Source organism: Taudactylus pleione, unplaced genomic scaffold (assembly GCF_031769625.1).
Source record: "Taudactylus pleione unplaced genomic scaffold, aTauple2 ptg000597l, whole genome shotgun sequence".
In the NCBI taxonomy this organism is placed as follows: domain Eukaryota; kingdom Metazoa; phylum Chordata; class Amphibia; order Anura; family Myobatrachidae; genus Taudactylus; species Taudactylus pleione.
Genome location: NW_028284999.1, coordinates 719,462 through 732,023, shown reverse-complemented (window position 1 = coordinate 732,023; position 12,562 = coordinate 719,462). Strand labels below are relative to the sequence as shown.

At 47.6% G+C, this 12,562-nt stretch overlaps 1 protein-coding gene across 4 annotated transcripts in view; it reads right to left on the bottom strand.

Annotated features, from left to right (window-relative positions):
* The window catches only part of STIM1 (stromal interaction molecule 1), a 142,801-nt gene extending 131,625 nt beyond the window's left edge, over window positions 1-11,176 (bottom strand). The window contains exon 1 of one of the 4 annotated variants that reach the window (XM_088453870.1): window positions 10,679-11,176. In XM_088453870.1, the coding sequence (XP_088309996.1) occupies window positions 10,679-10,787 (109 nt within the window). In that variant the 5' untranslated portion in view covers window positions 10,788-11,176. The remainder of the gene's footprint in view (window positions 1-10,678) is intronic. The other 3 variants (XM_088453871.1, XM_088453872.1, XM_088453873.1) reach the window with 3 other exon arrangements.
* Window positions 11,177-12,562: the final 1,386 nt, after the last annotated feature.

Genomic DNA, 12,562 nt, shown 5'->3' with positions numbered 1-12,562 from the left:
TGCCAATCTGCCACACAGTGCCGTATGGTCAGGGAGGTTACTGGGACCGAGCAGCTGGTGACTGGGTGCATACCTGCTCCGTGACAATCTACCACACAGTGCCATATGGTCAGGGAGGTTACTGGGACCGAGCAGCTGGTGACTGGGTGCATACCTGCTCCGTGACAATCTACCACACAGTGCCATATGGTCAGGGAGGTTACTGGTACCGAGCAGCTGGTGACTGGGTGCATACCTGCTCCGTGACAATCTACCACACAGTGCCATATGGTCAGGGAGGTTACTGGTACCGAGCAGCTGGTGACTGGGTGCATACCTGCTCCGTGACAATCTACCACACAGTGCCATATGGTCAGGGAGGTTACTGGTACCGAGCAGCTGGTGACTGGGTGCATACCTGCATTGTGTCGATCTACCACAAAGTGCCATATGGTCAGGGAAGTTACTGGGACCGAGCAGCTGGTGACTGGGTGTTGTACAGGTTTCAACACTTCTGTCCTTCACCTACCACCTAGATAACCTGCCAATCATGGGACCCAACTGGCTGCGGTCACGTCACTATGCACAGACCTTTCCCAGCATCAGGCTTCAGGCCATATGCTCCATTCCAAGACTGTAACCTCACTGCGGCACATCGCGTACACATCTGTAGTGGGAGGAGCTTTGGGCTCATTGGTGGTGGGTTACGCTCACTTTGAAACTTGCGTCTCCCAAACGATAGCTTCTTCCAAGTGTTTTATGCTGTATTTCATAATAAGAAGGGACCTCAATGACGCTAAAGGAGAAAAAATGCCCACCTATTATTTTATATGATGAGATTTACATTCCGCAAGCAGCAAAACGACAGGAATCGTGCATGGTCTCCATATCCCCTGCCATGCAAACATGCTCATAGTGCCACCTCCACAGCACCACATCCTGGGTCACTATGGCACAGTACAGAAATCCTGCCCTAATAAGGAGCTGTGCCCACTCCCTGCCCCTCACATACTACCTGAGGCACAGCACCACATCCTGGGTCACTATGGCACAGTACAGAAATCCTGCCCTAATAAGGAGCTGTGCCCACTCCCTGCCCCTCACATACTACCTGAGGCACAGCACCACATCCTGGGTCACTATGGCACAGTACAGAAATCCTGCCCTAATAAGGAGCTGTGCCCACTCCCTGCCCCTCACATACTACCTGAGGCACAGCACCACATCCTGGGTCACTATGGCACAGTACAGAAATCCTGCCCTAATAAGGAGCTGTGCCCACTCCCTGCCCCTCACATACTACCTGAGGCACAGCACCACATCCTGGGTCACTATGGCACAGTACAGAAATCCTGCCCTAATAAGGAGCTGTGCCCACTCCCTGCCCCTCGCATACTACCTGAGGCACAGCACCACATCCTGGGTCACTATGGCACAGTACAGAAATCCTGCCCTAATAAGGAGCTGTGCCCACTCCCTGCCTCTCGCATACTACCTGAGGCACAGCACCACATCCTGGGTCACTATGGCACAGTACAGAAATCCTGCCCTAATAAAGGAGCTGTGCCCGCTCCCTTCCTCCCACGGGCACAGTGCATAATTGTTGTCTCTGGCACGGGCACAGTACAAGCTACGTCCCGGCTGCTCGCTAGCAGTTCACACGCTGCACAATGGTCAGTAGAAGGGGCAGAGCGCTTGCACCAATTAATCCTTCTCTGGCCGCCTCAAGAGTATAGGAGGCACCCACAATGGGCAACACTGCACATAAACCACTGGGGTGGTCGTGGCTGAATCAGAGGTCCTACAATCCTCTTCTTTTAAGAAATGACCATTACACAGTCCCACGCTGCCGTCTCTCACCGCTGTCTGCTATTACATAGAAAGTAAAACTTTCCTAACGTCGGGCGGATGTATCACAGAGCAGTAATAATACATTGCAGACCACACAAAACTAGGCTGCTCAGCACATACTCCGATCTAGCATCATGTGTGGAGCAGTTTGAGGCCTGGACAGGAAACCGCTCAGAGACGGGCGACTCTCCAACCTGAATTTCCAGCTTATACTGCGACTTCAAAAATCTTAGCAAGCGTAACAGTGACAATGCCTCCGCTAGATAAGCATGAGGAAGGGGAGGCTCAGATACGGCCGCCGTACAGGCATTCACGTGTAACTGCAGAGCGCTTCATACAGGATTGTTGTAAAAGGGCAGAGATGTGGCACTGTGGTAGAGGGATAACATGGCAGCTGTGACAGTCTCAGATGATGTAACACACCCGGATACTACAGACACCTGACGTCAGATCCTCTGCTGCAATATCACAGCCAGATCCCGTGTGCGACATGGCGAGCTCCGAGCAAGGCCGAGCGGCCACACAAATCAAACCAAGGTCTCTGTGGCGTGATGGCCATAACCCTGAATATGGGGGCTGGACGCACGAGAACGTTATAGGACGTAATCTTTACTCTCAGTCAAAAAAACAAAAAAAACAAACAGTAACAGAAAACGGTACAGACTACAATATAACACACGGCAATGAATGCAGGAAACGAATGAAGACAGCGAATGCCGGCCTGGCTGTGCCACGGCAGCCCACACAGGTGTCCCAGTAACCTCTGTGGTTTTTACGTAATACCACCGCCGCCCCCAGGCCAATTACAAGCTTCCACATCAACTGAGCTTAAATGCAGCACAATGGCTCCTCTATGTAACGAACCCAGGAACTGAGGAAGCTTCATTACTTTATACCCTGCATGATCGATTCATCATCCTGTGCCAGGAACCGCGACCAAAGCAGCTGGATGAGAACTGGTTAACGAACACACAATAGTTTAAAATGCCAATCAGACCGGGTATAATATTACAGCTACTACCAGGACAGGCCGTGTTGGCAGAGTTACTGGCTGCCACCTGAATACAGGCTGGTTAGGAGGGGACTGTAAATAAGGAATTAGCAAGATGCCAAGCTTGGGTGGTTTCTCCTGGTGGCAGGAGAGCGAGCGATCCCCTGCGCCATTCTCATCACGCAGTAATATTATCGTCAGGTGTCCATACTATAAGCAGAGATACCGTAAGCACCAAGTGTCAGGTAACTGTCTATATGCACGTAACAGAGGTTCCCGAGCTCGGCCTGTACAGTCCAGGGTTTAAGGCTATCCTTGCTTGGGTTCAGATGCTTAAATTAAATTGACTGAAGTACCAATTAAGTCAGGCATGAATATCCTTATAACCTGGACTGTAATGGCGAGTTTGGGAACCTCAGACATAGAATCGGGTCGGGTACTATTATCCGGAACACTTATTTATTTAGCGCTTCTGCAACAGGGTCAGCAATAAAAGGAGACGAAGCATTAACAAGAGGGCGCTGCTTGCAGTCCAGTTATAGAGAACGCCGCCCTTCGCCTCTAGCTTTCGTAAATGTTCTCTTTAAAAATCGCATCTCAAACTCTGATTCAGTAAGTATCGCTAATGCGATCGCAGCTGCAATTTCGCACGGAACGCAGCTAAAATATGCTAATGCCGGCCAAAGCACATCCGGCATAAAGACCCCGTTGCCGCCTTCTCACACGCGTGCGACGTCGCTTACCTGCATAAACATCGGTACCAGGGCGGCACACCGGCAAGTCATGCAGCATTTACACCAGGGCTGACCTGTCGCAGACGCTGCCAGTCTCCTCGCACGCAGAGAGCTCTCATGCTGCATATGCAATCGCGGTGGTTAATATATGCCCATGAGACGGCGTTCAAACGGACAGGCACGCCAGCGTTTTCCCAAACACTCCCCCGTCACCACCCCCAAACGCTCACAGCCTGTCACTCACTCTTTGCTGGATTCCTCTGTGCATCCATAATTACAGTGCGATCGCAACACGTGCGCAGCTTACATGCGCAATGGCTAACAAACGCTCCAGTGCGATCGCAACACGTGCGCAGCTTACATGCGCAATGGCTAACAATCACTCGATCTGCGTACGCAGATGATTTTGCGAATGCTACTGAATCAGGCGCTCTGTTCTCACGGCACGCTAACAGTCCATGTGGTAAATGTAATAGCCTGCGGACTGCAAGCCTCTGCGAGGCCCGTGCGAGACTGCCCCATGTTCTAAAGTCGCTGTCTCTTAAAAGGCAAAAGCAGGTTGATTTTAAATGACTGGTACTGTAACACATAGAGCACTGGACCCGCCGATGCCCGCAGGTTTTAAGGATATTCATGCTTGAACAAAGATGGTTAAATAGAAAATGACTGAGGTACTAAGTAAGCCACCTGTGCTCAAGCATGGATATCCCTAAAACCTGGACTGTTAGTGTGTTGTGAGGAGAGAGTTTGAGAGACACCCCCCCCCCAGGGCTGATATTCTGTAACCCGTTATTTTTAGCTCTGGTGTACTCCCAGTTACCACGCTGACACAGAGGGGGAAATTAAATGCGATGTGCCGGCAGAACGGCGTGGAAGGTTTAGAACGCCGGTATATTGCAGCCGCTACATCGCTTATACTCCCGTGCACCCCTGCAAGGATGCGCAGTAAAATGCGCAATGCTGGGCTACCATACGCATCAGAGACGTGCGCAGCCGAACATCTCATATCACTGATTTACCCCTTTAGAACTTCTCCAGGCCGGCTGCAGTCACCACTCATCTCTATACTATATAAAACATAAGCAGGGAGCAGCAGCGATAGCACGAGACACACCGGGAAGGGGGGGGGGGGTGTCAGCACTGGCCCCAGGCCTGATAAATGACCGGTACAAGTAGGCACTTGTCAGACAGGTGGAATGATTGCTCCTGCCCTGAACACACAGGAGAATAACACGGTAACTGCACATTACAAACGTTAGGGGGTGGATGTAACAGTCCAGCCGGCTCCTGAGTTTGGCTGACATACTCATAACAACTATTTACAGCTGCAGCTACATATAGGACACAATGGTATAATATTAGCTACTTATAATTACACCACAGAAATTGCCCGTCCCGTAGAACTCCCCTCCTTGGCAGCCTTGTTCCCTGGCAGCCTGCATAACCCTTATATCCTCTGCCGGATGGGATAGGGATCATTAGCAGCCCCAGAAACACTCTGTGCCGTCACTGCCCAGCTCAGTCCCCTGGGGCTGTTCCCAGGCTGCGGTTTCAGGACAGCGCCACGGAAAGTTCGCTCTTTATACACACGTCCGATTAGGGAACATCCAACAATCTGGCAGAAGCATGGCCCATGGGAGGAAGAGCTGGACATCTCTTGTGCAATGGAGGCCTGATCTGCCTTGGTGTAACTTCTGAGCAGGAAGAACGTGCGGCTCAGGACAGGATATTGCAGCACATCTCAGTAAGATAAAGGGGAACTCAAACCGTACATTGCAGAATGGAGCGGGAGGAAGTGCCGCGTGTACCCCCCATGTTCCCTCACCTGAGAGACATTGCAGAACTGAGGTGTAATATGCATGGTGACTGGACAGGTCTGCAATCTGCAAAGAGTGACACAATGTATACACCAGACCAACACATCCAAAGTGCAGGAGAATAACATCCAAACGTGGGACCAGGTCAATTATTATTACTATCATTTATATGGTGCCACAAGTGTTCCGCAGCGCCTTACAAAATATATAAACAAATACGTGACTAAAGACTTACAGTACAGTACAATACAATGCAGGACAAGGACATGGATAATATACATTGCTACATTAGTGACCATAACACCCAGATAAGCAGCAGAGCAAAGTAAATGAAAGTAAAGTAGGGAGAAGCACAAGAGGGGAGAGGGTCCTGCTCATAAGAGCTTACATTCTAAAGGGGAGGGGCAGACAAACAGGTGAGAGACAGATGGGGAGGAAGGTACATATAATAATAATTTTATATAGCGCTTTTCACGGTCGCTCTAGTATAAGTAGTCAGCCATCGGACTTCCATCAGAAATGCAGAAAACACACACACACACACATGCCTGCTGAGACCTAGAGAAAGTCACTTTACCAATCCCCCCACTAATCTGTAATATATAGCGTTCTCGCTAGGCTGTTTTAGCGGGGCACGGCGCCCTGCCCTCCTTCTAGAGGGCAAAGAGCACCCTGCCCTCCAGGAGGAGGGCAAAAAGCACCCTGCCCTCACAGCCTGCAGGTGCCGTTCTCACCCGCGGGACACAGGGTCCCGCGGGTGGAGAAACATGCGGTGTCGCAGTGACGTCCCGGTCACCGCCGGAGAATAGACGGCGGGCGCATGCGCCCGGCATCTATTCTCCCTTTCTGCAGCGCTTGGGGGCTGCCCGGCATATCCGTAAGCGCCGGGCACGCCCCCAAGTATGACGAAAAGGGGACGCGTCTTATAGACACACCGCCTTTTCATGGCCACGCCCCCTTCTCGGGCGCGCGCATAAGGTTGCCCTCTCTAGTTACGGCGCCCTGCCTGCCGCTGGAGCTAGAGTGAATACTAATATATATCCTGCCCCGACAGTCACTTTACCAATCCCCCCACTGATCTGTAATATATATCCTGCCCCGACAGTCACTTTACCAATCCCCCCACTGATCTGTAATCTATATCCTACCCCTATAGTCACTTTACCAATCCCCCCACTGATCTGTAATATATATCCTGCCCCGACAGTCACTTTACCAATCCTCCCACTGATCTGTAATATATATCCTGCCCCGACAGTCACTTTACCAATCCCCCCACTGATCTGTAATCTATATCCTGCCCCTATAGTCACTTTACCAATCCTCCCCCTGATCTGTAATATATATCCTGCCCCTATAGTCACTTTACCAATCAACCCACTGATCTGTAATCTATATCCTGCCCCTATAGTCACTTTACCAATCAACCCACTGATCTGTAATCTATATCCTGCCCCTATAGTCACTTTACCAATCCCCCCACTGATCTGTAATATATATCCTGCCCCTATAGTCACTTTACCAATCCCCCCACTGATCTGTAATCTATATCCTGCCCCGAGAGTCACTTTACCAATCCCCCCACTGATCTGTAATCTATATCCTGCCCCGACAGTCACTTTACCAATCCCCCCACTGATCTGTAATATATATCCTGCCCCGACAGTCACTTTACCAATCCCCCCACTGATCTGTAATATATATCCTGCCCCTATAGTCACTTTACCAATCCCCCCACTGATCTGTAATATATATTATGCCCCTATAGTCACTTTACCAATCCTCCCCCTGATCTGTAATATATATCCTGCCCCTATAGTCACTTTACCAATCCTCCCCCTGATCTGTAATATATATCCTGCCCCTATAGTCACTTTACCAATCCCCCCACTGATCTGTAATATATATCCTGCCCCGAGAGTCACTTTACCAATCCCCCCACTGATCTGTAATATATATCCTGCCCCTATAGTCACTTTACCAATCCCCCCACTGATCTGTAATATATATCCTGCCCCTATAGTCACTTTACCAATCCCCCCACTGATCTGTAATATATATCCTGCCCCTATAGTCACTTTACCAATCCTCCCCCTGATCTGTAATATATATCCTGCCCCTATAGTCACTTTACCAATCCTCCCCCTGATCTGTAATATATATCCTGCCCCTATAGTCACTTTACCAATCCCCCCACTGATCTGTAATATATATCCTGCCCCTATAGTCACTTTACCAATCCCCCCACTGATCTGTAATCTATATCCTGCCCCGACAGTCACTTTACCAATCCCCCCACTGATCTGTAATCTATATCCTGCCCCGACAGTCACTTTACCAATCCCCCCACTGATCTGTAATATATATCCTGCCCCTATAATCACTTTACCAATCCCCCCACTGATCTGTAATATATACCCTGCCCCGACAGTCACTTTACCAATCCTCCCACTGATCTGTAATATATATCCTGCCCCGACAGTCACTTTACCAATCCCCCCACTGATCTGTAATATATATCCTGCCCCGAGAGTCACTTTACCAATCCCCCCACTGATCTGTAATCTATATCCTGCCCCGAGAGTCACTTTACCAATCCCCCCACTGATCTGTAATATATATCCTGCCCCGACAGTCACTTTACCAATCCCCCCACTGATCTGTAATCTATATCCTGCCCCTATAGTCACTTTACCAATCCCCCCACTGATCTGTAATATATATCCTGCCCCTATAGTCACTTTACCAATCCCCCCACTGATCTGTAATATATATCCTGCCCCGACAGTCACTTTACCAATCCTCCCACTGATCAGTAATATATATCCTGCCCCGACAGTCACTTTACCAATCCCCCCACTGATCTGTAATATATATCCTGCCCCGAGAGTCACTTTACCAATCCCCCCACTGATCTGTAATATATATCCTGCCCCGACAGTCACTTTACCAATCCCCCCACTGATCTGTAATATATATCCTGCCCCGACAGTCACTTTACCAATCCCCCCACTGATCTGTAATATATATCCTGCCCCTATAGTCACTTTACCAATCCCCCCACTGATCTGTAATATATATCCTGCCCCTACAGTCAGTTGCATAAATATTGGGAATTTTCATATTTTGGCCTCTATTTACCACCACAATGTCTTTGAAATGAAACAAACAAGATGTGCTGTAACTGCAGACACCCACTTTTTAAGGAGACAAAAGTAATGGGACAAACTAAACAATCCTAAATCTAACTTTCACTTTTTAATACTTTGTTGCAAATCCTTTGCAGGCAATTACAGCCTGAAGTCTGGAACGCATAGACATCACCAGACGCTGGGTTTCATCCCTGGTGATGCTCTGCCAGGCCTCTACTGCAAATGTCTTCAGTTCCTGCTTGTTCTTGGGGCATTTTCCCTTCAGTTTTGTCTTCATCAAGTGAAATGCATGCTCAATCGGATTCTGGTCAGGGGATTGACTTGGCCATTGCATAACATTCCACTTTTTAGCCTTAAAAAACTCTTTGGTTGCTTTTGCAGTATGCTTCGGGTCATTGTCCATCTGCACTGTGAAGTGCTGTCCAATGAGTTCTGAAGCATTTGACTGAATATGAGCATATAATATTGCCCGAAACACTTCAGAATTCATTCTGCTGCTTTTGACAGCAGTCACATCATCAATAAATACAAGGGAACCAGTTCCATTGGCAGCCATACATGCCCACACCATGACACTACCACCACCATGCTTCACTGATGAGGTGGTATGTTTTGGATCATGAGCAGTTCCTTTCCTTCTCCATACTCTGCTCTTCCCATCACTCTGGTACAAGTTGATCTCTGTCTCATCTGTCCATAGGATCTTGTTCCAGAACTATGGCCCTCATTCAGAGCCACTCGCTATTTGCGGTCGTTCGTTCTAAAATAAGGGCTGGCTATTCAAATGAACCGTTCGCTGTTTGCGGTCTGTTCACGCCTCTATGTCTGAACGAGCGAACAAAACCTGCGTTTGTTTTTTGGAAAAATACGCCCCCTGGCCGCTCGCATCCTACGTCATGTCCGCTATTTATTAGATTAATCGAGTACATCGACAAGGGTATGAACTGCTCGCTATTCTTGGGGTTGGTGTTTGCTACCACAATTTTGCGAGCAGTTCTGACTATAAAATAACCCAGTGACGTGGTCAATGACGCTGCTGTTTTAAATATGCACACCCATAAAACGCCCGTTTTGACCTTTAAGCACGCCTGCGTTCTGATTTCAACTCCCCATTTTCAAGCACCTTTCCCTGTTACCACCCACATACGCCTCTTTCTGTCACTCAAAATAGCAGGCATTCGCTATTTTGCGAGCACATGAATTTCGGCCGCACTGACTGGTTAGCGCATGCGTATAACGATCCGTACGCATGCGCAGTTGGGCTAACATCGCTCGGAACGAACGAGCGGCCGCTTACGAGCGGCTCTGAATCAGGCCCTATAATGGCTTTTTTAGATGTTGTTTGGCAAACTGTAATCTGGTCTTCCTGTTTTTGTGGCTCACCAATGGTTTACATCTTGTGGTGAACCCTCTATATTCACTCTTGTGAAGTCTTCTCTTGATTGTTGACTTTGACACATATACATCTACCTCCTGGAGAGTGTTCTTGATTTGGCCAACTGTTGTGAAGGGGTTTTTTCTTCACCAGGGAAATAATTCTTCTGTCATCCACCACAGTTGTGTTCCATGGTCTTCCGGGTCTGTCGGTGTTGCTGAGCTCTCCGGTGCGTTCTTTCTTTTTAAGAATGTTCCAAACAGTTGATTTGGCCACACCTAATGTTTTTGCTATCTCTCTGGTGGGTTTGTTTTGATTTTTCAGCCTAATGATGGCTTCACTGATAGTGACAGCTCTTTGGATCTCATATTGAGAGTTGACAGCAACTGATTCCAAATGTAAATGTCACACCTAGAATCAACTCCAGACCTTTTACCTGCTTAGTTGATAATGAAATAACGAGGGAATAGCTCACACCTGTCCATGAAATAGCTTTTGAGTTGATAGTCCCATTACTTTTGGCCCCTTAAAAAGTGGGAGGCACATATAGAAACCGGTGTAATTCCTACACCGTTCACCTGATTTGGATGTTATTACCCTCAAATTAAATCTGAAAGTCTGCAGGTAAAGCACATCTTGTTTGTTTCATTTCAAAGCCATTGTGGTGGTGAATAGAGGCCAAAATATGACAATTCTGTCAATGTCCCAATATTTATGCACCTGACTGTACATAGGTATAGGTGAGTGGTTACCTGGATATGGGCACCTGGAGGTCTTACCTGCCAGAATGGGCTCCTCCGGCGGGGCCCCTGTAGGCTTGTCAGCATGCCCAGGCTGGAGGAAGGAGGCACATACGATCCACACCACCACCCGGGAGCACAGATCCATACTGAGCTGGGATAATAATTACAGACGTGTAGATTCCGGTATCAGCTCATCCGCAGCATCCACCCCTACTGTATACACCACAGGCAGGAGTCCTAGCTCCCAGAGCTGCCACTTAGATCCGGAGGGCACGGGGAGCGCAGCTTAGAGCCTGTGCCATGCCAGTGCCGGGTATAATCACCAGGGGCCAGTCCATGCCAGTCACAGTGTCCTGGGGGCAGCTCGGCCGGCGACACGGGGCCCCGGGGGCATGTGCAGCACAGGGGTATAGACCGTGCAGGGCGCTATGGCCGGGACATGACAGCACACTGTACCCCGGACCCCGGCTCCGTCTCTCCGTCCCCGCTGCCTGCTGCGCCGGCTCTGACTCTGCGCTCTACGCCCCGCCCCACACGTGACGTGTTAGACGTCATCACGCTGCAATCACAGAGGGCGTGGCGTGTTCTGTAACTGACACAGGGGGGCGGGGCGTGACCAGTGACTGACAGCTGAGGCTGATGTACTGTCAGGGCGGGAAACTGCGCCAATATATACTACTACTAACTATAATACCCTAATCCCATATCCTCCTATCATTACTTACTACTAATACTAACTATAGTACCCTGATCCCATATCCTCCTATCATTACTTACTACTACTACTAACTATAATACCCTAATTACCATATCCTCCTATCATTACTTACTACTACTACTAACTATAATACCCTGATCCCATATCCTCCTATCATTACTTACTACTACTACTAACTATAATACCCTGATCCCATATCCTCCTATCATTACTTACTACTACTACTAACTATAATACCCTAATCCCATATCCTCCTATCATTACTTACTACTAATACTAACTATAGTACCCTGATCCCATATCCTCCTATCATTACTTACTACTACTACTAACTATAATACCCTAATTACCATATCCTCCTATCATTACTTACTACTACTACTAACTATAATACCCTGATCCCATATCCTCCTATCATTACTTACTACTACTACTAACTATAATACCCTGATCCCATATCCTCCTATCATTACTTACTACTACTACTAACTATAATACCCTAATCCCATATCCTCCTATCATTACTTACTACTAATACTAACTATAATACCCTGATCCCATATCCTCCTATCATTACTTACTACTACTACTAACTATAATACCCTAATCCCATATCCTCCTATCATTACTTACTACTACTACTAACTATAATACCCTAATCCCATATCCTCCTATCATTACTTACTACTACTACTAACTATAATACCCTAATTACCATATCCTCCTATCATTACTTACTACTAGTACTAACTATAATACCCTAATCCCATATCCTCCTATCATTACTTACTACTACTACTAACTATAATACACTAATCCCATATCCTCCTATCATTACTTACTACTACTACTAACTATAATACCCTAATCCCATATCCTCCTATCATTACTTACTACTAATACTAACTATAGTACCCTGATCCCATATCCTCCTATCATTACTTACTACTACTACTAACTATAATACCCTAATTACCATATCCTCCTATCATTACTTACTACTACTACTAACTATAATACCCTAATCCCATATCCTCCTATCATTACTTACTACTAATACTAACTATAATACCCTGATCCCATATCCTCCTATCATTACTTACTACTACTACTAACTATAATACCCTGATCCCATATCCTCCTATCATTACTTACTACTACTACTAACTATAATACCCTAATCCCATATCCTCCTATCATTA